This window comes from Myripristis murdjan, chromosome 2 (genome assembly GCF_902150065.1).
Source record: "Myripristis murdjan chromosome 2, fMyrMur1.1, whole genome shotgun sequence".
Lineage (NCBI taxonomy): Eukaryota > Metazoa > Chordata > Actinopteri > Holocentriformes > Holocentridae > Myripristis > Myripristis murdjan.
In genome coordinates this window covers 15,640,397-15,667,905 of record NC_043981.1, presented here as the reverse complement: position 1 = coordinate 15,667,905, position 27,509 = coordinate 15,640,397, and the positions used below count along the sequence as shown (strand labels likewise).

Genomic DNA, 27,509 nt, shown 5'->3' with positions numbered 1-27,509 from the left:
TGTCGCCTGTTTCATGTTCAGGATTTGAAGCCGATTTTATTTTATTGCACTTTTGCTGACGCTCCTGATATTTGGTGTCATTTGGATTTGGAAAACAAGCACGCACAACTGGTGACTGGAGATGCCTTTCTAATTGTGCTTTACTTGCTCAAAGTCCTTTTCTATGTGCCATGTTTTCATAATTCCTCACCTGCTGCATGTCATTCAATATGTGGCTCTAATTCTGCCTGAATGTGTATTCAGCAGAGAGCTGTCCTGATGCTGCCATTTGAAAAATAAAAAACGAAGCTGAAAATGAGCAGACCCACTCTGGAAACTAAATGAATCTAAACTCAGTGGAAACAAAAAATGAAAAACGAAGTAAAAGCTATTGAAAAATACAAAACTATTGCAACTGTGAACTCCACAAGAAGTTGAATGTGGAAAAACTTTTGACTTTGCTCATGAATGCGAGGCACATATTGTCGTACTTTAAAAAAAAAAAAAAAAAAAATTGATAAATTAGATCCTTAATATTCCCAACAGAGTCTTTCCAGCGCTGTTTTTGTTGGTGGAAGATTCACACATGCCTTGCAAACAGTTTCCTATAATATTTCCCTGGCACTGCCAATAAAATCAAAGCGTACACTATGTGAGACTTGATGGGTTTGATGGGAAACAAAGTAACTCGGGGAGATACATGAAAATCATATTTATTTGCAGATAGCTGTGGCAAATGAATATGAGGTCTCCTACAACAATATAAAACAAGCAAAATGGATGCAATAACCACCATGGAGCTATACACGTATGAATATGAATCTGTAACAGTGTATACAAAAATAGACAAATATCAAAACAATCATTTACACAAAGCGGGGAATATTTACATACAACAAAAACGACATCAGATGACACAAGACGACCTGTAAGTACTAAATCAGTTGCTTTTTTTTTTTTTTTGCTTTTTTTTGCTTTTTACCTCCCAGTGTAACTACATAAATGTGAAGTAGAGTGTTGCTGGAAAAGAAAGCATGGATCTCGGTAAACTTGTGTGGATAAATAAAGGTTTAAAACGACCACCTGTGCAGAGAGATGCAGTCCAAGCGTGAAATCCGAGGGTTGCAGTGGCCAGACAATGCGCTTCAACACTGTCCATGAAGTGCTACGTTCTGTTTTTGGGTAAATACTGACGACAGAATAATATATACAGCCTGATCTAGATATATGACGGTGGCACATTCGTCTCTGAAACACAACACGAGCGCATGACGACAGAATCAAACGTTTGTCCTACGTAGCGATGATACACCAGACGTGAGCGGCGAAGTTCAAGTGATGGACACACACAGTCACAGCCAACAGGATGAAAACCACTCCACTGGCTAATAAGGATGATGATGATGATGATGATGTAGCTCTACTGCCTAAGAACTACAAAAAACATTTGGCGTAGGATTTATTCACATCAAATAAAATTATACTAAATACTATTTTGAGGAGGAGTTACAAGTGTTTTCTATTTTGCTACGCTCTACTGATCCTCAATGAGTCCTAGGAACTGACTTCAGGGCGATGCGGCTGTTTTTAGTCTTTGTTTCATTCCAGCTCGGTGATCCTGATGTGCACAAATAAGGAGGATGGAGGGATGCTGGTTCCATCTTTAGACAGAAGGTGGATGTGACGATAGCCTGGGAGCAGAAAATGAAAAAAAGACTGGTTAGAAAATGAGTTTGTTTCACTGGCTTTTCACATCAACATATTAGACACCGCGTTTGGCCAGAAAAATGCAGAAAAATATACCACTGGACAACATTATTATTATTTTAAAGGGATAGCAAAGTCATCTGAACCACCAGAAAATGATTGTAATAAAAATTGTGACCCAATTTTATATGTCTTGTTGGCTAAATATCCGTTTTATAAAACATAACTCCCCCACTCACCCACCTTACACATCAAAGTTCATGAGGGAGTCATGTTTTCCCAAATGTCACATTAACTATCAGTGGTTCTCTCACTACGAAAGACATGGTTATTCTTTTTGAAGATTATAAACAGCATGATATAGTTCCTCGGCGTTTGAAACTCAAACAAATTTGTGTAAAATGTTGGTTTTTCTTATGCAGCTAAAACGGCCTGAGGTCCAGTTGAGCCCAAAGAAACACTGTTGTGTACCGAGTGCATCCAGGACATTGAAAATATATCATCATGTCAATTTTAAATTAGGAAAACTCATTAAATATGAAGCGGAAAAAGGTATTAATGGCGTCAAGGGACATTAAACTTTGAATGGGGTCAAAATGACCACGAGGATAACAGGAGCATGAACATGTGACACCCCGTCCTACCTGCAAGCGCAGCGAGCCAGAAAAACACGTCTGCCGTGACGATTAACGAGCCTGTCTCGACGGGTCGCGAGCGAGACAGAGAAACAGCGCCACCTGCCTGGCAACGGGTCGACGTGCAGCTGTGGCAGGGTGGCTTTAGGCTGAGGTTACGCGTGAGACTTTTTTACACCGTTTGGTCGTTTGGAGGTCCAGCCAATGAAAATCACAAGGCGAGTTCGCATCATCGTTTGGTATGCTCCATATGGGTTTGGTGACCATGGCAACAGTAAAAATTTAAATCACAACATGCAACAAATTGCATTTAAGTTGGCCTGTGTAACGTTGGCCTTTAAGGGATGGTGGATGGATCAGACATCCTTAATGTAAATGAGTTTAATTTGTTTACATTGGAGGTGCAGTGATAATAATTACCTACAACTCCTTCTATATGAATTGTATATACAATGTATCAGTTCATGTGTTCCTTTCTGATGATACAATGTAGATGTACAGTGTCATGTATCTGTTCATGCAAAGCGTATATAGAGAGAAAGTCCAACCAAGGCCACACACACACACACACACACCATGCTGTGTTCACTTTAATTTGGACACCAGAGTTGTGGTATTATACATTTCTGAGCAATTTCTGTAAATTTTTTTTTAACATATTAGATTGCCCAAAATTGAGGTGGCAGCTGAGGTGGCGAGGCCTTTTTTTTTTTTTTTTTTTTTTAGGGTGGCAGCTGCCATCCCTTGCCACCCCCTAGATCCGCCACTGACAAAACCCCATCTTATCACAGAAATTGACTTTTAGGAACTCTCAGATATTGATTTTTTTTTTTTTTTTTAAACCGGGTTTACCATCGCTTTAGGGTACATTTTCTCTTTAATGTTGAGGCTTGAGTTTCTCACAAACATCATTATGTCATCACAGGACATTTTCTAACTGAAAAAAATCTTCTTCTTTTACTCATCTTTTATTTTTATGTCCTCAAAGATGCAGTTTATCCGATGGCATACGAGACAGTCAGCCTGAGTTTACGATAAGCTGTTATAATTTGCAACACTCAAATCTGAAGGCTTACCTTGCTGAATGCAGCTGAAGGGCAGTGTATACTGTCCGATAAAGTCATTTTTGGATGTCTTGTCATAGTCCTCCACCACAAAGCGCACCATGGCCAGTTCAGGAGTGTGGATGTTGAAGCGCAGGGTGTCGTACCACACGGGGTTAAACCCTGGAAACGCGACAAAATGAATGATGAAATATGTGCAACATGAAACCAGGTTCTTGCAGAGTGTGCATCTACAGCAGATGAGACGTGTCAGAACGTATTCATCCGTAATCTGGTTGCTTGTTCTTTCCCTCTTTAACTAAATGCATGAGCTGGCCTTTGCTGTACCGTTGTTGTCAATGTATCTGGTCTCCTGCTTGGCTTGGTCCATGGGAACTCCATGGATCTCCACTCTGACCAGAGGATCCACGATGGATCCCTCTTTGATGTTCACTTTGGGCAGCTGCTGCCCACTGATCACCTTCAAAACACATCAACACACAAATTCATGCCTGGTTATCAGCGGAAGAATTTCACCATTTGACCGTTTTCAAATCATTTTCATGGAGGAGGAAACAACTGCATGTGCTATTATTAGGGACACTGGAATACCATTTTACCTGTATGGTGAGAACCAGGGGTTGGTAGCCGTCCCGCTGCTGGGCCATCTCAGGGTCAAATTTTTTCTCGGCTTGTGTCATGAAGTCAGGTTTCAGGATGTAGCCACAGGAGCCGTTCTGCCTGAACAGGCCATCATTCAGATCCATCCCTTCCCCGGCAGTCTGGAAATTCAATGCAACTGAGTGGAGAGGAAAAGAAGGTTTACTCTTTTATCAACAATAAAGACAAGGTTTTTTCAGCAGTTTACCACAATGACTTAGTTCAACCTCTCCTTGATATGGAATTTATATTCACGACACATTGTTTTTAGGTCCTTTCACAGTGGAAATGGCATTATTAAGGCTGCAATTGTAAAATTTGACAACAATCTTGACAGTTTTTACATAAAAATACTACCTCAGTCTTCGACCGCAGAAAGAAAGACTGAGAAAATGTATTTAATTTATTTGAAAAAGGTGGTCCAAATGCTATCGCTCCTTAAGATACAGTCAAAGATCTCTTTCAATATGTCTGAAATCCGCTCACGCACCGATTTGGCACCCAACATTCCACATTTCCTGAGGATTGAAATTTGAGGAGTCGGTTCGGAAGCCGCTGGGATAAACCCTGGTCAGGTGCCGTGAATTGTGAAGCACAAACTCTGACCCTGAAATAAAGACAACACATAAAAGATGCGGTTAAATACGACTTGACTGTAATGAGACTGCAGGTCAACACCGGTTGATATGGTTGGTGGTCAGGTCTGAAAAGTCATATTTACACGGACGACACGTGTTCTGAGGGGTAAAGGAGAGACGTGTCGGAGCAGTGGGGTGTCGCGACTCACCGGCCTCTCGCAGGTGTTTCCGGGCTTTGGGCTCGGTGAAGGAGAACACCTCGTAGAACTTGGAGTGGATGCGGGAGTGTTTGAAGCTGTTGAAGTGCACGCTCTTGCAGTAAACCACGCAGTCCGACAGCTCCTTGGACAGACGCTGCTTAGACTTCTGTGGAGGGAAGAAGAGAGGATAATGACGGTAAGATCGGGATGATGCCATAAACCAATAGATATTGTCAAAAGAAACAAATTGCAACCTTGTTGTAGTAATACATTTCGTTGTCTTTTGTGACGAAATGAGACCGTAAACTAGTGATTCACCCATGACAGCTAATTTAGCTAATACAAATGGGAAATCTTACGACATACGATACATTAAACTGTTCAGCATCTTCTTACGTTACGGCCTTTTTATGTTATTTTTCCAGCAGAGGCTGGCTTTAAATGGCTCTTTCTTTCTGTGCTCACTGACACATTTTTTAATCAAACATGCATGGTATAAACATCAAAATGATCAGTGTCTTCTGCTGAATCGAACAATGTCAGGTCCAAATCAATTGCATTCAAGTATGGATGTTTTTTTATGATGGGCCAATAAAAAAAAAAAGAGTTCAGTAGAATATCAATAAGCCATATATTACATTTCAACATACTGACAGTCACATATGACATTTTGTCGAATGTGTTTGCTGAATTTTCACATATAATGAGATGTTAATATTCTGGGTGGCTAATCCACTGCAATCATGAAATAAAAAGTATTTACACAGATATATAATAATAATACAATAGGATTTAAAAGGATTCCAAAGCTCTATTCCAGTTAGAGAGATTGCCTTTTTTCCAAATGGGAGATGAACCACATTGAGAAAATTGAGCTTTCCTAATTTCAGAAATTACATTAAGTCACATAAGAAGGATGTATTTTAGGAGGAGTTATTTTTCCAGAAAAGAAGAACACTACATTTATTTGCCCTTTAAGGTGGTGAGGCACCAGATCGTGACCTCAAACAGACACACGTCTCATTTTGAGAGGTTTAGGTTGGCGATCAATGCTCATGATAACCAACCAGCCCTGCCTGTGTTTATTCCAAACAAACTTGAAACATAACACAGATCACTTCCTGTGTGCAAGAGCATTTTCCTATTAGAGAGCTACCAGACACCATGTGTTTAGAATAGCAAATGGAAAAGCTTTCATGAGGTGACCGTAGCTTGAATTACTATTGTGTGTTATCACCTGGCGACAGAGCAGCGAGAGGCGATATGAAACTGCTGCGGATTGTCGCTAAGTCATTAACATGCAGCAGGGTAAGCCCTCCTGATGTGGAGGAATCCTGTCATGGGTGGAAGCACCAAGCACACTGAAACCCCGAGACAGCCCCCCCCCAGCCTTGGGCGATGTAAGCGATACTCGACCGCCATGCCAACCAAAAGCCGGTCCTGTGCCAGGGCAGCTTCCATGACTGTAAAGTTCAGAGGTGCGTGGGGCCAAAACAGCAGAACGATAGTGAAACCTGCAGGGCTCCTCCGATGCACGCCCGCCTGCCTCCCCGTGAAAGCCGATCGGGTTCGGCCAACCAAGCTGCGGAGTCACGTCCCCACCCCACCCCCCACCCTGCCCCGGCTACACACAGCCATCTCCGCAGACACTTAAACCACGGGCAAGGGCACCGCCGAGCTCACATCACCGCCAAACCCGACGCTGGCCCTGCCTCTGATGACTGTGTTGACAGGAGTCCAAGTGTGGCATTTCATGCCTCTCACGTTCTTATCAATAAACATGTCCCTAACTGTCCGCTGCTTCGTTTACACACAGTTTGTTGTCTCAATGAACCCTGAAAAAACACAACCTCTTTTAATTGCACCTGATCGTTTTGCCAATGTCCATCAGTTTAGTGCTTCACTTATTTATCAAGACGTCGGCTCACAATCTGTGCCGCTTGTGAACCGCACATGACCTTCAACCCCCGTGTCGACAAGCTCGTTCAGTCTTGTTTACTTCTGATGAGAAAAATTAGATGTACTTTATCTACTAATCATCTGGGATTATTGATTCGCACTTTCATTTGGTCCCACTTCAATGCTTGTATTTCCCCTTTAAACGTGCCTCAGTCAAGCTGCCAGCTGCCAGGCTATGAGAGTAATGATGGTAATATTAATAATAATCACAATACTACTTCTATTACTACTTCTACTACTACTACTAACACTATTATCAGCCTGTCATTATTATTATAATTACTGATTTTATTCATTTAACACCTTTCATAAAAAAAAGAGCATCTCAAAGCGCTTCACACAAATTTTTAAAAATGCTCATAGACCTTTACAATGAGGTTAAAAATAAAATAATTAAAAATAAAAATGAATAAAAGAACAAAAATAAATAAATAAAAGTACAATAAAACAGAGTAGATCAATGAATTTAAAAATGAGAAAAAAAAACAGAGGGATAAGAGAGCGAAAGGAATGCAATAACAAAATACCTAAATAGATGTAAAATGTACAGGAAGCAACAAAACGTGCAAGATAATGATGAGACGAAGAATAAGATAAAAGCTATAAAATAATTTTAAAAAATCATCAAACCATGTGTTTATAAAAGTTATAAAAAATAAAAAATAAAAAAAAAACAAGAAACAAATAAGGTGGGTAAAACACTTCTCTTTCATTGTGGTTGGTGTTACTGTGGAAGTCAGAATAAAATACAAGTTTTTTTTTTTTTATTTCTGTAGATATAAGGCACTTTGCTCCCTGTTCCCTTCACTCAGATCCTCTAATCTCAGCCTTTTATCCATCCTCCGATTGCAAAACAAAAACTGACCGTGCACTAGCCCCGACCCTCATGGAATCATCTTCCCCAAGTTATTATTTTCTGAATCTTTGGAGTATTGTAAGCGGCTTCTGAAAACACCATCTCCACAGGCCATTCAAATGTTGAAGCTTGAATTATTTACGATTGAGTTATGTTTATGGACGTCACAGAGCTGCACGTTGGGGAACTTATACTGAAAGCACATTTTAAACACAACATGAGTGCATGACCTTTTTTTAAATAAATAAAAATGAAGGGGCTGAATACGTGGAACATCTGTATCTGTATGCTGATGATGTGATTGTAAGTTGAATGTAATTTTGATTATTATATTATCATGGATTATAATCTGCAACATGATGCACTACAAGCAAAGTGTCGCCAGTAAAACTACTGACTAAAACGCTGCAAAAAACTTCAGTTACAGTAAAAGGACTAACAGTAATGCATTTCCTTCACAGTGATATTAATCCAGAGTGTACAGAGGAGGATTGGGTGAAGACAAAGGCAATGCAGAGCTTATCGACGCAGGTGCTTCCTGATGGCTGTTCGAGGCGACCAGCAGATCAAGTGTCACGTTTAATAAGAGACAGGACTGACAACCTTCACCTCGCCTGGCCTCGCCTCTGATCCGGCAGAGCGGCAGGACGCCAACCATAACCTCCTCCTGTCCTCTCTTGCTCTGTCGTTCCCCCTCTTGTCTAACTGTAACTTTGAAGTGCACTGCATCCGTTGCTTGCCTCTTTCTCCAATCCATCTCTCAGTTAATCCATTCGACTTGGCTGCTGTGTTTAGTGTTACCGCTTTAGCATACAGTATGTTAAGTAACATTTGGCAACTGGCACAGGTGTGATTTGTCCAGAGAGAACATGATATCCAGACTGAATGACCATCCCGTTTCCACTCCATTATTCAGTCAGATATTGCCGTCTTGTTAGCCTATTTCTGCAGAAGGAGGGATTGGAATCCCACAAACCAATCACCAGTGACTGAGGTGTCCGCTGTGATGTAGTTTTCATTCGACACCGTGCCAGCTTTAGCCAGTTTACAGGGCTGTGTCTAGAGGTAACCCTAGATTTCCCAAACTCTCGCACGTGTGCACTTGATCCAGCAGAGTAACCCTTGACCCTGCCCTGACCTTAACCTCAACCTTGACCTTAACCTGAACCTTAACCTTAAGCTGAACCTCAACCGCACTCGCAGCTCCAGATTTGTGAGAGTTTCCTGAAAGTTTGGCAAATCCAGGGTTACCATCTAGACAGGACCAGTTTACATTCTACAAAAATGACAGTCAATGTTTCCACACTTTGTCCTGTTTATGCCGAGTCAATTTGTTGGAGAGAGGACGCATAACAAATGCAAGAGCTCTATATTCCTGAAAAGCCAATGAGAACCATTTGGATGAAGGGTTCAGTGAAGTGAAGAGAATTGTCATGTTTGTGTTTTGGACTTTGGACATTGTTTATTTTCTGTTTCCCTCGTGTTTCTTTATGTCATCTGTGCTCATTTTGTCCCTGTGGTTCTTCCATGGTCCTAGCTTCCATAGTTTACTCTCAGAAAAATAATGGTTCTTAAATGGTTCTTCATGCTCTCTGGTTCTACAAAGAACCATCACTAGTAGAATACCCCTTTATTTAGAGGCTGGTTCTTCACACACTTTCACAGTTATTTGGTGGCGGCGGCAGCTAACAATTCTTTTCATTGTGGATTAATGTGCAGATTATTTTGTCAGTGAATGGATTAATGTCTTGGTCTATAAACCATCACAAAACAGTGAAGAATTCTGAAAAATTACTAAAGAACCATTTAAATAAAGGTTCTCCACTGAACCAGTTGGGTCCACAAAGAACTTTCTTCTACTGTTGCTAAAGTTCTTTCATAAAACCATTTATGGTTCCTCAAAGAACCATTTTTTTGATGGTTCTTTGAGGCACCTTTGGATGTTCTTTAAAGAACCATCTAAAGAAATGCTTGGAGTGAGTGAAGCTACACTGGTTTTGAATACCTGTTAACATCAAAGTGCAGTTATGTGCAGTGCTGCTGAACAAAATATTTAATCATACATTGACTTAAACCACTACAGCTAGAAAATCGATTGATTACTTCCTGGGATTTGCATACCAACATCCAGCTGATTGATGCTTATCTTCTCTGGTGGTTTAAAAGTGAAAACTGTATTTCTCTAATGGAGGGCTCCTGGCTCTCTGTACCAGCCAGTCATTTATTAAGGCCATAAAAAGCCCCTAAAATAATTTCTACTCATCAGTATTCCATATTTAGATGTTGTTACCATGAAGAACATCCCTTTGTGTCTTCAGTGTAACTAATTGTAACCTTGCAGTCATTAAAAATGCACAGATATATGAATATGCAAATAATCCCCTCCCACCTTCCTGTGGCTGGTAACCAGAGCTCTGTTCTCAGAACCAGGAAGTCCCGCCCTCTGACAATCATGAAAATTGTGCCATATTTGATAAATCTAAGCATGAAAAAAAAAAATTCAGTGACTCTCTTAATTACTTTAATATTGTCCATGTGAAGCATCCATTTCTATTTGGTTTATTGTTGTTTTTTTTAAAAAACAAAACACGACCAGCAGCAGCACCGCGACTGGCAAAGCGACTGCTAATGATATGCAAAGCAACGCCCCGTCAGCTGGCGGCTGATTGGCTGTGGGACTTGCGATGTAGCCAATCCAGCTGGCCCGGGACACACATCTGAATCTCAGAGTATAGGGGCGTGCACACACACCTCCACCTTCAGCTGAGGAGTGTGAAAACACCTCTCTAGTGACAAACTTGGCACAGATATAAGTCAGTAGAGTTAAAGGTTAGATGTTTTAGGGGACATAAACATACGAAACATGGACATGTGCATGGCAAACAACACACAACTGAATACACAATGCCCAGATCCTATTCTGTAGATGTGCTACACAACTCCTCCTGTGCACCTAATAATAATATGTCTGCCAAATATTTTCTTTTTCTTTCTTTCTTTCTTTCTTTCTTTCTTTCTTTCTTTCTTTCTTTCCCTGTATGCTCCTGTCTTTCTCTCTCTGATCACAGTGTAAGCAGATCACCTTATCTAACACCCAGTGTCTGCTCCCTGGCCTTCAGCATCATGTATCTTTCATGAGGGATGACAGAGGTTTATGCAATCCTTTTCCGCTGGATAAAAAGACGACCAGATTTCCAGCCACTTATTTGGGCAACCTCATATTCAAACAAACAATCTTTAACCTGGACTCAAACGCTACATTTTTGTGGAAAAATAGCTTCTTTGGTTTTGGTGTTGACTGTATTACTTTTGCTACAGAAACATTACAAGGCAAGAATGCCATGCAAGAAAACATGCAAGCTAAATGAGTCAGTGTTTTCTGTTAAAGCACCGTTCAACTTCATATTGAACATTTTCTCAAAGTGTACACTTTAATATGAAACTAAAATAATGGCAAGGGGACATGTGTATCTATGCATTTAAATAACTTAAAATTAAAAAGGCAAAGTCGTGGTGCAATTTTTGCAAAATGTTAGCTGGGGGGAAGTCCATCTCATTGGCAGGAGGCTAACAGTTAGCATTTGGAGCATCCAGCCATTATCCAGCACCCAGTAACAATGAGTGGAAGACAGCACCACTGCTGTCGTACAGAACAGGAGGGGGAAAGTGAAAAATTATCAGAAATTTCAAAATAATAATAATAAACTTTATTTACATAGCACTTTTCAAAAAACAAGTTTACAAAGTGCTTCAATTACATGAAAAAATGGTGAACCATGCCTTTAAGGGAAGAGAGAATATCGGTAGTTGTCATGCTTTACCCAGATGTTCTAAGGTGGTCCAGGGATTTGAACCAACAACCTTCCGGTCTGCAGCTGCAAACTAATTCAGTAAATTAACTCAGAAAACAAGGTGTATTTAATCAAAAGGAGTGCCTTTCAGTTTTAATCATGGGTCAGTCGGCTTAATCCAACGACCAATTCAAATCCCTTCCTGAATTGTCTTGATGCTGACAGATGTGTCACGAGCTTAGAAACGACTGAACCAGAGCGGAACTGACCCAGATGCTGAACAATGTGCCGCTGTCAGCCTGGCCCACCAGACTGTGTGTAATCAGCTGTCTGGGTCTGAGCCTGGGGTTAACAAACCAAACCCACCTTCGGCTTGTGGCGGAGGTTTCCACGGTGGAGGTTGTCCTCATCGATTTCGGCCGTGTCGTCTTCGTCGCTGACCTCCACAGTCAGAGAGTCTTCCACCATCCCGTTGAAAGTCTCCTCTAGACCACCGATCTTCTTCGCCTTCAGCAGAATCTTCCCCTTAAGATCCTGTGATCACAGAATACCACAGGATCACACTTGATGGACAGATTTATCTTCAAAATGTCAAGTTAAATTTCAGATTTATTTAGAGACCTTTATCACTGTAAGACTCTCAAAAGACTCAGAGATTTCTGATAGTGCATCTTTAAGGAATACCCCAACTTTTTGGGCAAAATACCCTTTTTCCGACTTCCCAAGACAGAGACAGGATGCTCAATACCAGTTTCGCATCTGTGCACAGTGTGGGTGGGTCAGAAAAAGCATATTTTGCCCAAAACGTTGGAGTATTCCTTTAACATCAGTGAGAAACATGCACTGGTAAATCTGGTAAGGATGATACCAGAGAACTTTAACTGGAAAAGAACAGACTGTCCTGTTCAGATCAACATAGCAGAATAGTCAGAGCAGTGGCCACTGTCCTTAACGTCACTGTCCTTTGAAAACCACTTCTCTCCAATTTTGGTGATTTTCATGTTTTTACTTAATTTGAGAGTTTACCCTCTCCTCTGCGGGTTCTGAAAGTTTTTCAAAACAAATTAGAAAATGCACAGCTGTCAAGCTATAAACAAGACTGTTGGCTTCTGATATTTTGGAGATAAGTGGTTTTCAGCCATTGCACTGGTCGAACTGCCCTATCCAAGTTTGTGGTAAATATTAGCACTGATTACCACTTTTAATCAAGCAGCCACAACACAGCATGTCTTCTCAGTTCTCAAAGGAGTGTGACTTCAATTACTGTCCTGTATGTTGATCAAAAAAAAAAAAAAAATTAGCAGTGTCCAACAAGTGTGTTGATAGGGGAGAAAAATCTGACAAACCTTAAGCAAACAATTACGACCAGTTTGTATTGGTTGTTGAATTTATTACATTTCCTAAAATGGCGATCCAAATCTGGTGTGAGAGTGAGACACAGAGAAATAGCCCTTGAGAAGACACCTGTCATATTCTGTAGGGCTGCAGAAAGGGAGCAACATTAAAATATTAATGTTTTAATAGTTCAGCTTGCTGGCACTGCAGGTAGACACAGATCATATAGCCCAGGAGGCTCTGACAGGCTCTGAGGAGAAAGTAAAGGTGCCCTCTGGGTCACTGAGCTCTCAGAGGGACTGTGTGAAGGAAGCCCTTCGACTTTTCATTGGATTTAAACACAAATGTATCAGTATGTTTTACTATTATTGTTCTGTTCTGATGTTTAAAGATGTCATTTTAATATTTATAAATCTAGATTTCTCCTTCTAGCCATTGATTAAACCACTAAAACTCATCTCTGCTCATCAATATTATGCATTCAGAAGTTTTTGCCATGAAGAAAACTTACCTTCATGCCTTAAAATGACTCAACACTTTGCCTTCATTTAGTATACACAGATTTATGAAAATCCAAAAAGCCCCCACCCACCTGGGGGTGTTGTATTTTATAATCTATCCATCTAAAGCCTTATTTTTTTTCAGCGAAAAATGCTATTCCTGTCTTAATCTGTCTTTTTGATCCTGTCCTTAGCACAAAACAGTTTCAAAATGGAAAAACTAAAACTGGCCATTTCATTCTTGATATGTCCTGTCGATGAAAAACACCTCACACACATGTTAACGAGGTTAAAAACTTGATTTTCATCAGAGGAGCTCTTTAAAGAAAGTACAAATTTTCTGGTAATTATTTTCTAATTTACCTTTTTTGCAACGTCACAGTCATTTTTTATTAAGTTAATCTGTTCTGTGTAATCATCTTTTTCATCTTGTTTTTCATCATCTTTCACTGATTTATTTTAATGTTATGTTTTGATGTCAACACGTTGAATTAAAGCATTTCCTTAATTAACACAAACCAAAATATCTTTTCATATCAGGGTCCCAACAGTAATTTCAGTTCAAGCGGGGGTCCCGGGTCTTACTGAGAGGGATCCGGGACATGAAAGAGTTCGGAAACCCCCTGGAAACTGAAAAAAAGACTGTCCTCCTCACCTCAGGAGATGGGAGCCTGATGGGGGCCTTGCCACCTAATGCGCTTTTCAGCAGCTTGTCACCGAGGATGTGGGTGAGGTGTCGGGCCATGACTCTCTGCTGCTCAACGCTGCAGTGGTTCTCGATGGACAGGATGACCGGGTACTCCGATACCTGGACGGGAGAGGGGAGGAGGCGGAGGGGTGGAGTGAGTGAAAGAGGGCGTAATTTAACACTGAAAAGCATTATTATAGGGGAAAGCTAATACGCCTGCTGCCATACACCTGCGGGTTCTGCTTAGCTGGACCGACAGGCTGACAGACGAACAGATGGATGGACAAGGGGTCATGAAGGACTATTATTCAGTGGCTCATGCACACCGGCGTGCCCTGACATGCACGTGAACCTGGCAGCTGTTCGCTTTGGCACAAGGCTGGCACTCCGTGACAGATGCCACGGGGCTTTTGAGATATGTCTTGGATATCATCGCGCAGTTGTAGCCCCACTTATAAATGTGCAATGAGATGCTGTGCGGTTTGTTGATGCAGCATTACAGCACAACGCCGAGAGCAAAAACAAATGCAGTGCCAGCATGAGCGGATTACAAAACACACGGCGCGTGGCTGGTCTATCTACTTCATCTGTCTTTTTGAAAAGCCACCAATGTGATCATCAAGGTTGTGACACCGTGTGAAAGATGTTTTTATTCCCATGCTGGAAAAAAGTGGGATTATTTTGTTAAGCAAGGACTCACATCACTATGAGAGGAAACAAAATTTGAAAAACTTTGTGGATTACCACTTAAATGGAGAATTCAGGCTGTTTACAGTCTTACAGTTTACAGTATGTGTAGACAAAATCTCTCACAAAACCTAAAATAACTTAACTTATTAAAAAAAAAATCCAGTTATGTCATAAAGGTGCACAGCCAACGACTCTCATTCATTCTCAGTAGAGCAGTTGGTTCTCAATGGGGGCACATTGAAGCAATGCAGGGGGTATGTGATATTTTGTAAAATGTTCATTTAAAAAATATCAGCCATGTGTAATTCCTAAAGTAACTAGTCTATGCTGTAATAAGTTCAATAAAAAATGTAAATGCAAGTTTGATAAACCACATTTCCCTCTGGGTTTCATGAAGGTGCCAAAAGTGTGTTTTTCAGGTTTAAATCTGCCTGCGTGGTCGTCGAGAAAGTGGATTTGTGGTTGAAACGTAGCCATGATACAGCTGAACACAAGGAGAAAGAAATGAAAAGGGAGCAAAAACAGAGCCAACAAAATATCATCAGTATCAGGCTGTTGTTTCAGACACTGACAGAGTTGGGTTGGACCTCTTTATATAGGATTTTTGTCTATTTTTGCACCAGTCAGGGGGTTCATGGCTGGAAAAATATTTCAAAGGGGGCAAATTATTTAAAAAACTTTCAGAACCACTGCTAATTTTGAATGTTTGACCCATTTAATAGAATTAATCCACACTTTATATTGCAGCAAACTAATTTGCAAATGGTTAAATGAAAGCATTGCATGAATAAAGTTCATTATTGTTGCTATCCTCTAAAACTGACCATAACGGCTTAATCAGTCCTTTTGCTCTCAAATGTCAGATGTCTCATTTTTGAGTCAAACCCTTGAGGTTTGTGTTTCCAGAGTGTTACAACAGGGGCGACGCTACCTTAAAAGCATAGTTGCCCAGTGCGTTGACCACATCCTTGAAGAGAATCTTGGAGGTGAAAGTGTGTCCGTGGTAGACGATGGGCTCTCCGTTGGCACCGTCCCAGCAGTCCACCTCCACACACCGGCAGCCGCGATTCAGAGCCCTGCGCAGCCACCACAACATTCATTATCTCCATCATGCATGTAATCTGATGTGCATGTGTGTGTGTGTCTGCAGCTAATCTTGCAAACTGAAGAGCCTCTCGTGGTTGCGGTGAATCAAAATGTTTGTTTTTTTGCTATTTCTCTTCATTTACTGTCGAGCTCGCTTGACCATTGCTACTCTCTGTCTCTCTTTCTCTCTCTCTCTCTCACGGGTGATGACATGTTTTGTGTTTTTTGGCCGACTGATGACAGAGAGAAGCCACACCCACATTGGACAAAAACACTGTAAAAAGTGTCACAGGCTGTCGTAATCTGTCAACAAGGGGTTAAAATAGCCTAATGCTTCACGACTGTAAAAAAACGACACGTAAAACAGCCATCGCGGAGCTGTGTGTGTGTGTATGTGTGTTGGAGTTTGACGATGCAATTGGCTACTGAATCTCTCTTAAGCTTTACTCAGCCTATAGTCCAGAAAAGACGAGATAAGCATGGCGGACATTCTTCTAGTTCATTCCTTCATTCAATGTTTTGTCACCGAGTTATTCTAATTCAGGGTCCTCTCCCAAAATACTGCACACCGGTCACAAGTTAATTTCATTTGTTAATGCTCTCTGTCCCAACACAGTTTGTTACATTGACTTCCACATGAATAAATCTTGTGTAACAGGATTGTTAATCATTTCAAAATAGTATGAGGTCAGGACATCCATTTAATTAACTTGTGTTGCTTCCATTTGATCAAAAAATGCTGTATAATGTTGGATGATGGAAGATTAAAACCCTCCTCAATTCTGTGGTGAACGCCGGCGTCCTCGGCAGACATACTGTCCTCCAGAGACTGTAGCGGGCTCAGATATAAAGCTGGAGTGACCTGGTATCATATGAAACTAGACGACCTAAGGATTAGTGCCAAGCATGTCATGTTAGGTCACTGACAAAGGGGGATGAATATTGCTCCAAAGTTAGGGTACATTTTGTTGAGGGAAAATCAAGTATAGTCATTCTCAAAGGGGTACAAGGGGTCCCTTGATCTCTGACCTCCAGATATCTGAATGAAAAGACCAGGGCCTAAACAGTCTTGGAGCTGCATCAGTTGGCTTTGACTGGAAAGCTGAGATTCTTGTGGATTCAATGAGCCACATTTGATTCATGTGTGATGATGTTAGCCCCCATAGGAGCCATTTCACTGTAGCAAGACCCTGCATAAAATGACCTATTGTGACCTCTGGGATAATCACAGCTTCATGAAACTTTATAGCCACAAACTTGAGACCGAGAGTATTCAGAGGATGTCTGGTTTTCCAGATGCATTGACCATAACGAGGAGTTTCTGAGAGATTTCCTCAACAGAGTGATGCCAAGTTTTTGCCAGTATTTAGCATCTTTTCAGACATTTTTCATCGAAACGCAGAAAAAAAGCAGTTCTTACAGAAATCTCCAAATGCCTAAAGATTTTTTCTGTGTTTCTCAAGATCTTGGTGTCCTAATCTGGTATTTTGAAGAGATTTCTGATTTTGTATCAATTCTTGAGTGGTCAAAAACGGTTAAACGTAACACCAAATCTGTCAAACAAATAGTATCAACTCAAAACTGCTGCAACAACTTATGAGACACAAAAAGGCATAGGAATGGCTTTCATATTCTTCCATCATAATGTTCCAAATTGAAAAGAAAAACTTGACAACCAGAACTGAGCTGCATCTCAAATCAATCGTCAGGCTCCCAGCTTTCAGATGATGAATTCAACTTCTCTGTGGCATTTGCTAATGACCTTTTATCTTTCCCTGAAAATCCCCTATCCCCGGTCAAACTTGTCTAAAAAAAAATGGTGGTGGAGTGGAAGAGGTTAACACAAGGTAACATCAAAATAAATCTCTCTGTATTACTCCTGTGGTGCTCAATGGTGCATGGTGGGACAAGCATTAGGCAAAAAAAGGATGTTTGATTTCTGTTGAGGGAACACTGAAATCTACTAAATGGTATTGAACGTTGATTTAGATAAAAGCATCAACTAACTGGCTTACACAGTATTGTCACATGTACTCTGTAGTTGAATGGGAGAGATTCGTTTTTAAAATCAGAGCTACCTCTTTGTCAATCCAGTTGGTTGAATTTGGAACTTTTTTTAGTTTGATAGCCACTCCAAACATTTCTAAGATGCCAGTCAAGACCAAATCCAGCAGAGCTAGAGGATCAGATGTCCCGCTACCTGATGTAGCCCTCCATGCTGCTCTGTCCTCTGAGCTGATCCTCCATCAGGTAGGTGTTGTGGGAGGAGGAGATGAAATAATGGCACAGCGGCTGGCTCATATCCTGGAAGACGCCCCGCCGTCGTGGGTTGAAGATCGAGCCCTCGGCCGAGCCCAGGTACATCAAGAAGCCATCGAATGTCATGGCGTTCAGCAGCTTGGCTGAAAAATAAGAGAGTTACCGTCAGCTTTATGTCGATGACAATCACAACGTTTGGCTGGACAAGATATTTCCACTGTCTTACAAGGAAACCACCACGGGACAATACTCATCAATGATCTGTCTCAACTGGGGAAGGATATATGTACTTTATGCAAGAATTATATATATAATGTCCTGTATAACCTGGGAAATTTAAGAGCTATGAGAGACAATTCAGCACTGATTTTTTCAAGATTATTTTTGGTGTTTATGATTTGTTTGAGCTACAATCGAGAGAGACAGAAGCAAGGGACATGCAGCAAAGAGCCTGGTCTTGGATTCAAACCCAGGCCACAGTGGTAAGGACTAAACTTGGATATGTGGTACCTGCTCTACCAGGTGAGCTACCAGGGACATTAGAAAATAATTGTACATTCAGTGAGTGATAAAGTTTTATTCAAAGAAAGTGATCAAAAAAACATGTTTTGACCAGTGTTTAATTTATTGGGTCAGAATTAGGATTGAAAAGAAATTCGATGCCATACTAGGGATCAAGTATGGATTAGGGAGGGGTTATTGAAGGCTAATGCTGATTCAAATATTTCTAAACTGAGGCTGCTGATAGGCAATATTTTGCAGCATTATTCAATACCTTTCGATTTTACCATTTTAAAGCTAAAATGCCCCAACTACACCTCTCTCCCCTGAGTTGCCTTGCTAATAAAAGGTCAGTATGAGCAAACCCACGTAGACTGGTCTCACACCAGTCTGCGTACCTGTGTCAGAGGGTTCGTAGCGCTCGATGAGCTGCTTGGCATGCTGCTGAACATCGTCCCCCTCCAGCTGCTCCTCTCGCAGGAAGTCCTCCAGGTCCGTCTGGGACAGTTTCTGGCCATCGCTCGAGTAGTCCTGGAAAACCCTGAGAACATCCTCCCGCTGGGTCAGCATCTTGTAGAACAGCACGAACTCGTCGTCCTCGAGCGTACCTGACTGGGACTTATCGGCCATCTAAGAAGAAAGCGAAGAACACGAATGGATAGCAATCAGCAACCTCGTTCCCAGTTCCTTCTTTGCCATTTGAGCACTTTGGTACTCCATAAAAAACTCACCGTGAAGAGACGATGGGCATGGTGCTCGTTCATGTCCACATTCATCATCTTCAGCAGGTCTCGCACCTCCTTGAAGTTCATCCTGCCGTCATTGTTCTTGTCCGCCTTCTTGAACCAGTCACCGATCCATCTGGGTACGCCACTTAAGGAGAACATCAAGCATCAGTGACAGTCATCGAGGATGAAACATTCAGCTGTGTGGCTTCAGAGCCTCGAGTAAAAGAGACTTCAAAGTGACTACATTATGGTTGAATCCTGATTGACATTAAAATAACAATAAATCTCAGACTTTGTCATGAATCCAAAGACTCTCAACTGGCTGGGAAAGAGTAAAGGAGTCGGGTTTTGAAATGTACCAGCAGTTGTCCCGAATCCAAAATCCTGTCCTGTTTGTCCCAAAAATTAGACTAAACTGGAGTTTTGATTAGTTATTGCCTCACAAAACATTAAATACTGATCATTTGGTGCTGCCCACAGATGGGCAGGCTACATGAACTACGGCTGTTGTGTTTTTTTTGTTTTTTTTAACCGTGCACAGTACTGCCGCAAACGTTGGTCGTATTAAGTTGGTGGCGTTCATGAGTGCAGCAGCTCTTTGATCAGCAGTTGGTGTTCATTTGTGCGTTTTTTGCTTTTACTTGTTGAATTCATTCATATATCTATATACTTCCATTGTGTGGTTGTGTGCAGCTATGTTGTACTGTGTTTTTGTTTTTTATGCACCAACCGTGGGAAGCGCGCAAATTGTGTTGTATTTGCAATACAATGAGAATAAAGGCTTTCTAGTCTATTGTATTCTATTCTAAAAGAGTGGTGGCATCGTGGCAGCCGCAGAGAGGGAGTGACCTGACATGCAAGTTGTGCAGACAGAAGTGGCAGGCGCCGTCATGATCAAATCAATTAAAAAAAGGATAATGATTCACACACTGTTACATCCAACACAGTCAATGTTTCTTTTCCCTAAATAATAGAGAGTTGTCATCACATTCAGGAACAGAAACATTTTAGAGTTGAGTTTTGACTTTCATGTGTTTTACTGTTTGTTGACACTGAACGGAATGTCTCAGAGGCCACGCCCACTTTGACAATGTGACCACGCCCACCCACCGCCCGTTCTCCTCTGGTCAAACGAATCATGAGTTTTGAAGCTGAGGACCATCGTGCCAAGGATACTGGTCGAGCTTCTCCCTCTCGCCCATGTTCTCCAGGTTCTCGATCAGCTTCCTCATGCCCTGGATCCAGGAGCGAGCCTCCTCGGCCGACTCGGCGACGAGGTCCAGGTTGCCCCGGCGGCCCCTGAAGACCAGCGTGAAGCATCGGTCGGCCGGGAACTCGTCGGCGATGCTGAGCAGCACCTCGGACTGGTGGCCCTCTCTCACGGCCTCCACATCGCTCACGGAGACTGGAGACGAAGAACGACACACACACCGAAACATTTTGCACACAGCTGTGATGAGACGAGTTAGATCCACATTGCAGCAACTTAATGAGCCATGTGTGTCACCATCTGTGTCATCAAAATGTGCTCCCGTCTAAATTTTGGATTATCCTGCCTGAGGGGCTTAAAAAGAAAATAATCTTTTAAATAAATCACTTCTTAAAACAGGCTTTTATGTAATTAGGTTTTGTGTGATTTGTTGATTCCCTTTAATGTCCCTTTTATTTTGTGGTTTCTGGTTTATGGCGCTCTCCTTGTTTTAGATGTCGAGTTTATCTGATTATGTAGTTTTTCCTAACGGGTCACTCTTTCAACTAAATGAAAACAAAACAGAAGTAATGATATTTCGCATGTCTGCCAATCTGCACAATGTGGTTCAAAATTCTGGTGCTTTCTTTGACACTTTGAGTTTTAACTAACAGGTCGGCGGTGTTATGACGGGCGGCTTTTATCAGCTTAGAGCCGCGGCCGAACTAAAGCCGTTTTTATCTCATAAAGACCTGGAAATGGTTTTTATCACCTCTCGGCTGAACTGCTGTAATTCCCTGTATTTAGGGCTGACCCCTTCCGCTCTTTTTCAACTACAGCTGTCTCAAAATGCGACTGCTTGACTTTTAACTGGCACACCATCCTTCAAGCACTGGGCTTTTTCTGTCGCTGCTCCCAGGCTCTGGAAAAGTCTCCTGTCCCAGATTAAGTCCTGTCCCAGATTGAGTCCCGTCCCACCACGGACACTTTTAAATCAAATTCACAGACCCGCCTTTTTTTCTCTTACTTTCAGTCCAGTCTGAGGTTGCCCTGTGCTTTTTTGTCAAATGCATTCTTAGTTTATCTCTAACTTCCCGTCACAGCGTTTTAATCTGCTGTTGGTTGTATTCAGTCTGTCTTCATTTCTTATTTCACCACTCTGAGTTTGTGTTTTCTATTTTAGTCCTGCCTTTTATGTATTACTCTTTTATCCTTCTGTCACGACTGGGTCAACTCCTGTTGTTTTTAAATGTGCTGCATCAGTAAAAGTGACTCGGCTTTTTGAAAGTCTTAGATTAGTAAAGAATTATTATAAGTGATGTTTTACATATTGCAGTCACATTGCAGATAAAAATGAAAACAAAATGGGATATTTTTTTTGCCCTAACCAGCCATGAAGTTCAGGTTTCAATGTCTGTCTTAATGACAATACTAATGTAATGAAAACACTAGAGAATAGGGGTGTAAAACTGTATTAAAAAAAACCCAAAACAAAACAAAAAACTATACACCCTACAATGTGCAGTGTTACACACACACACACACACACACTGTATGAGAGCCATCTGACCACACACTGAGATGGTGAATTAATGAATACATTGAAAGTGTTTTCAACTCGTGTTATATACTCTAAGCAGACTTTTGCCTTTGAAAGAATATTGATTTCATATTGTTATCCAAAATTTCTGAGTGAAAAAAATATTTTTGCCAATATGAGAAAATACAGAGAACATTAGAAATGTGTTTTTTTTCTCCCTTAAGTACAAAAATTGTGCCCCTAAAACCACAATACAAACCGAACCGTGCGTTTATTGAACCGTTACACCCCTAATATGTTTGGTTTGTTGGAGCTTTATTAATTCAAGCCAATCAGATGCACATCAGTCTACTCACAGGTAGAGTGGGCGTTGCCGGCTTTCTTGGACTTGTACCAGATGGTCATGCAGTCCTCCTGCAGCTTGAAGTAGCGCTGCTTCTTCCAGGTGCGAGACTTGATCTTCCTCATCACCGTCCCCACCAGCATCGACTGGAGGTTGTCGTCCCCCGGGATGCCTGGAGATGCAACACCGAAATATTTAAAAGTTGATGGATGGCACTGACACTGATTTCATTGGTAACACTTTATAATAACAGTACAACAATTAACATTAGTTAACGTTAGTTAATGCCGTCATGGTTAATTAACTGTTAGTTAATGAGTATTATGCCATTTACTAATGTTAATAATATCTACAGTAACCCTTAAATAACATATAAATTAATACCGTAGCACGAACAGCATTAGTACACAATTCTTAGACACATTAGTTAATGGTTAGTTAACTGTTACTTCATGTTTATTACCTGTCACTTAATGTTTATTACAGCATTAACTAATGTTAATTGTTGTACTGTTATTGTCAAGTGTTACCATCTGTAGTTTCAACCAAGAGAGGATTTTTGAGAGCTGATAACACAATTTTTGGACTGAAAATGCCAAGTTTTTCCCAGTATTCATTATCCACGTTGCTTAAAAGAGCATGAATATTTTATTTTTACCCCGTTTTCCCCAGAATGTTAGTCGTGTCAGTATGGAAACAGCATTTAAGATCATGGATGACAAAAAAACCTCACTGGAAAGATTTCTTTGCTCAGAGATCTGGTATATAAAAATGATAAAAGCAATAAAACAATATCCACTCGCCATTAGCTTGACTTATAAATCTGCCATTAGGGATTCTTTGTACCAAAAACATAATCCATGCACAGCCTCTTCAGTTTGAGAATTTAATGAGATCCTGCAGGGGACGATATCAAACTTACGGATGCAACTCCCCGTGGAAGCCATTTGTCGTTTTCTCACACTGCTGCCATCTGAGGGAAACAACACAGGAGAGCAGGCGATGCCACACTTGAAAAACATGCCGTTGTTCATTTAGGATTTGATTTTTACGCTGCAAATCCGAAAAGTACAGTGGATTTGCGTTCAAACACAACATCGAGGAGTTCATCCCTTCTGCTTGTCATTTTAAAGTCTCTAACAAATGTGTTATGAATGAAAACCACATTTTTGAAGCTAAATTGGATGAATTTCAAAACACACACATACATTCACACAAATTTACCGCCTATAGGGCTGATTACTGGACCTCAAGGTTTTTATGTGAACCTTTTTCAGAGGAAAAAAGGCACATATATGCACTGTGGCCCCTAAATGTTAATGTACAATGTCAGGAGACAGCATTTGTTAGGCCAAATACAAAGAATTAATAGATAAATGAGTAAATACATACCTAAATAAATAAATAAATTAGGTAAAATACTAAATTAAGGTTGATTTTTACTTTTTTTTACTTTTGAAGATTTGTGGATATGAAAAATAGGTAATACAATTATCCAGCATTGTCCAATATTGTAGTTATAATATAGGAATAAGACTGGACTCTATAAGGTACAAACAAGGGGACAAAAGCACAAGCCGCTGGACCCCTAAAGGTGCAATTATGTGCTTTATTTTCTCAGTGTACCCTTGTCCACCTCTCAGAGTCTTCAGTTTCAAAGGATTGTTTCCCCTGAGGAAGTCACTGCAGGCTTTACAGGACTTCGAAATGATTTCATGATTATTTTTTTTAAATATTGGCTCCAGGAATGACATTATCTGCTCTTCTACAGGCTTGAATTTCAATCTGAAACTTTGCTATTAAACGTTTTTGTAGAGAAAAGCCTGCAGGAACCCAGAACCTGATGAATACAAGATGGACTGGAACTTATCCATCCCCTGTTTTGGCCAGAAATGAGGGGTTCCCTTTTAGAAATGCGGACACTCTTAACTAAAAGGTTCTCTGTAGCACCAGGTGATTGTTCTTTCGGCCTGAACCTGTGGATCTCTATAGATGTACTGCGGTGGTGTAAAGAACTCTTTTAGAAAAGGATCTGTGCTGCCCAATGCTCAATTATTTTTACATTTGGAGCTTTTTAAGAGGCTCTCTGGGTTCCAGGGGTGAACATAAGTGATTACATTCCCTATGTTGCTATTAATGAGTACCTTTTTTGTGTACTTGCACTTTCTGGAATACTTTTTAAAGCCAGTTCTTTTACTTTTACTTGAGTTTCTTATTTATTTAAGTTGACGTATTGCACTCAGCTGCAATTTAAACCCCTTCCACGCAACACAGACTGGACTGTCATAAATTAACAAACTGTGTTTCCTTGAGAGACAACCTTTGTTGGTGCCTTTCTTATGTAATCACCAAATTTTCCAGTTAAAAGACTCTGGTTTGAACTTTGCACCGTTATCTTTTTAGTTGGATAACTGGCGATAAAATGATATTACGATATTTTACTCCTAATGGTATCGCGATATATTGTGAGATAATCAGCTATGATACATCGGGATATGCAGTGGTGAAAAGAGTACTACAAACTGCTACTCCAGTATTAGTACTGCCACTTTGCTGGTATTTTACTGCAGTACAAGTTTTGCTGTAAAAATAAAAGAAGTCAAAGTACAGTACACAAAAAACTACTCAATTACAGCAATGGGAGCAAATGTAATTAGTTACTTCCACCTCTGGTGATATCTGCAAGTGAAGAGGAAAAAATACTCTGGAAAAGGAAGGAATCAATCATATTTTTTCAGTAAAAATAACTTAAGGCAGGGAACAAATGTGCCTCATAGGAACTCAAATGTATCAGATATCAATACTCAATATCAGAAGTATCGCGATATATTGTATTATCGTTGTATTGCCTCACACCTATTTGAAATGAGCTACTTTTTACTTTTACTTTAGGAGGTTTTGACGACACTACTAGCAGGGGAATGGTACTTTTTGACTGGAGCAGCAGTTTTGAACAGTCCTCCCCTCCCTGCCTGGCTCTCTGCTGCGATGCGGCGCTGCACACAGTTCATCTGGCAGCCGCTCCCCATCGCACCAGCAGCCTCTTTGTTCAGCTACATCCCCGTCCTGTTTACGGTGCAGCTCGGTAAGCCGCTCTGGACGCCGCTTCTTTTTACTGGGTCTCACTCCGTCACAGTATGTTTTCTCTGCATTCTGCCCCGCGCCGCATTACAGTTTTTGTCCCGCTGCTGAACTCGCTAAGCCAACTAAGCCCCTAAAATCTCTGCCGTGGTTGCAGCATTCCTCTCACACAGGACCAGCACACTCAAAAGTCCATGACCCAGTTCAAATTCGAACCGGCAACTGGCTGATTTTAATTCCAGTGAACAGAACAGAACAGAACTGCAAACACAACAGATCATCTTGTTCCAGCATGCATTGGCTCATCACAGGCAGCTACTCTCCTAAAAGGTCACCAACACCTGCACACTTGCAGATTTGCACTTTTAAACAACAGTTCAGCATATGTGACACAATAAATAGACAAAGATAAGTAACATAATAGTCAGTAAAAGGTAAAAAACTGTGCAGAAATATCTGTCAGGTCATTCAATGGACTTCTGAGTTGCAAAAAAGTTGCATTATGTGTTATTCTGTGTTGCAAACAGATCAAGACTCGGTTGTTTTTCTCTGTCATGTAGTGAGACTAAACAGGAAAATGTAGGGCGTTAGTCAAGGACGGGACAGACAAACCATAGAGCAAAGCTCACAGTCCACCGTGCGTTAGGAAGTGGTTAATCTATCTGAGCGCTGAGGCAGAGAAGAAGCTGCCATCCCGGACATTTCCATGTTATCTTCCCAGCAGATAACTGTGGCAGCGCTTCATTTAAAAAGCAAAGGTGCACTCAACGTCCCAATTCCAGAGAGCTCTTATTGTATGGAAGTGCCATTTCCCTTTAGGAAGATAAGTTTTAGCTCTTCCATGCTCTTGTTGTTAAATAACTGGGGACAAATTACGTGTCCCAGCATTATATAGCGAGTCTTATCTCATTATTTGAGGTTTCAGACTTTTTTTTTCTCTTATTCAAATCCATGGAAAAGCCTTATGAAGGAGACCTAGAGGTGAACATTTGATTCCTTCCTTGCATTGTTATTTCTTTACAATGACTTCCCCCCTGTGGAGCTTTCTTAGGGAAGGTCAGAAGGACAACATGTAACACAGAATATTAAAATACATCAAACGGAGCCGTGAAGTTGCCAGAATAAAAAAAAACGCCTCCTCTCACCTGTTGCAGGATCATCCCTGAGTCCCAAAGCCGTCAGCTTGTGGCAGAGCTCGAGCAGATCGTGTGGTCAGGGAGCCGCTGTCCCTCTGCACGCCACGCTGCAGTGATGAAAGCCCAGAGTCAACACACACACACACACACACAAAAACACAGAAACACACAGTCATCTGCCCCTCCTCCCCGTCCTGCCTCTCCCTTCCCTTTTTGTCCCATTGCTTGATCACCTGTGTCTGTTTTGCATTGTGATAATCTCTCCCTAGGCTTTTTTTTTTTTTTTTTTATGGCAAATTCTCCAGCGCTGCAGTGTGTCTAATGTCACATCAACAGACTGTCGGTTAAAGAAAATCCATTTTAAACATTAACCAGCCCTTTTCAGTAGCATCACATGCAGGTTATAGCTGTATAAAAGAGTGTAAATTACTGCTTTTCTGACAATTATGAATTCTTGTTTGAAAGCCAAGTAGAGATCAGGGTTTATCCACCTTTTTATTCACCAAAGAACGAAAAGAAAAAGATACTGTGGCTCCATTTGGGCTCTGGAGAATGGCACCCAAGGACTGTAGTTTGAGCATTTCACGTGGAAATGATGTTTTTGTTGCATTGCTACAACATTATAAATATGTGGTCATTAAAAGTTAATGAAAAACATCAAACGCTGCTTTTTTTTACAGTAATCATTTGCTCACTTTTGACTCTTATATAACCACATGCTCATCCTGGTGTAAATGAAGGCAGCTGAGATCAAATGTTTCTAAGAGTCACTGTGATCATGATGTCGCCAAAATTAGGCGTTTTCAAAAGCAAAAATGGGCCGTCACCCCCTCACCTCCTGACGTACAAAATAGTATCATTGGCAAACAATTAGGCAAACGATTAGAAGCAGCCCGTTATCCCGAGGCCTGGCCCGGGACCAGCGCTGGATCATGACGCCGGGTGCAGGGCCAGCGCAGGCAGACCACAGCAGGCCACCCTGTTTGCTTCTTGGAGACTGTCCCGTCTAATATTACTAAGCCACG

The 27,509-nt window shown here is 41.1% G+C and overlaps 1 protein-coding gene across 1 annotated transcript; it reads right to left on the bottom strand.

Annotated features, from left to right (window-relative positions):
- Positions 1-676: 676 nt before the first annotated feature.
- Positions 677-26,602, bottom strand: plcd4a (phospholipase C, delta 4a). Its single transcript, XM_030074322.1, has 16 exons — positions 26,494-26,602; positions 23,190-23,240; positions 22,281-22,439; positions 20,372-20,600; positions 19,199-19,328; positions 18,866-19,097; positions 17,908-18,109; positions 15,553-15,697; positions 13,899-14,051; positions 11,775-11,942; positions 4,812-4,968; positions 4,515-4,631; positions 3,985-4,163; positions 3,713-3,845; positions 3,398-3,547; positions 677-1,670 (listed from the first exon to the last, which is right to left on the bottom strand). Exons 2-16 carry the CDS (start codon positions 23,212-23,214, stop codon positions 1,579-1,581), a joined length of 2,271 nt encoding a protein of 756 aa, XP_029930182.1. The 5' UTR covers positions 23,215-23,240; positions 26,494-26,602; the 3' UTR covers positions 677-1,578.
- Positions 26,603-27,509: the final 907 nt, after the last annotated feature.

Excerpts from the sequence above, each read along its gene's own strand:
- plcd4a (XM_030074322.1), bottom strand. The coding sequence starts at position 23,214 with ATGGCTTCCACGGGGAGTTGCATCC. Across the intron at positions 15,698-17,907 it reads AGCATGGAGGGCTACATCAG|GGCTCTGAATCGCGGCTGCC; the intron begins GTAGCGGGACAT and ends GTGGCTGCGCAG. Across the intron at positions 4,969-11,774 it reads ACCTCCGCCACAAGCCGAAG|AAGTCTAAGCAGCGTCTGTC; the intron begins GTGGGTTTGGTT and ends TTCCCTCCACAG.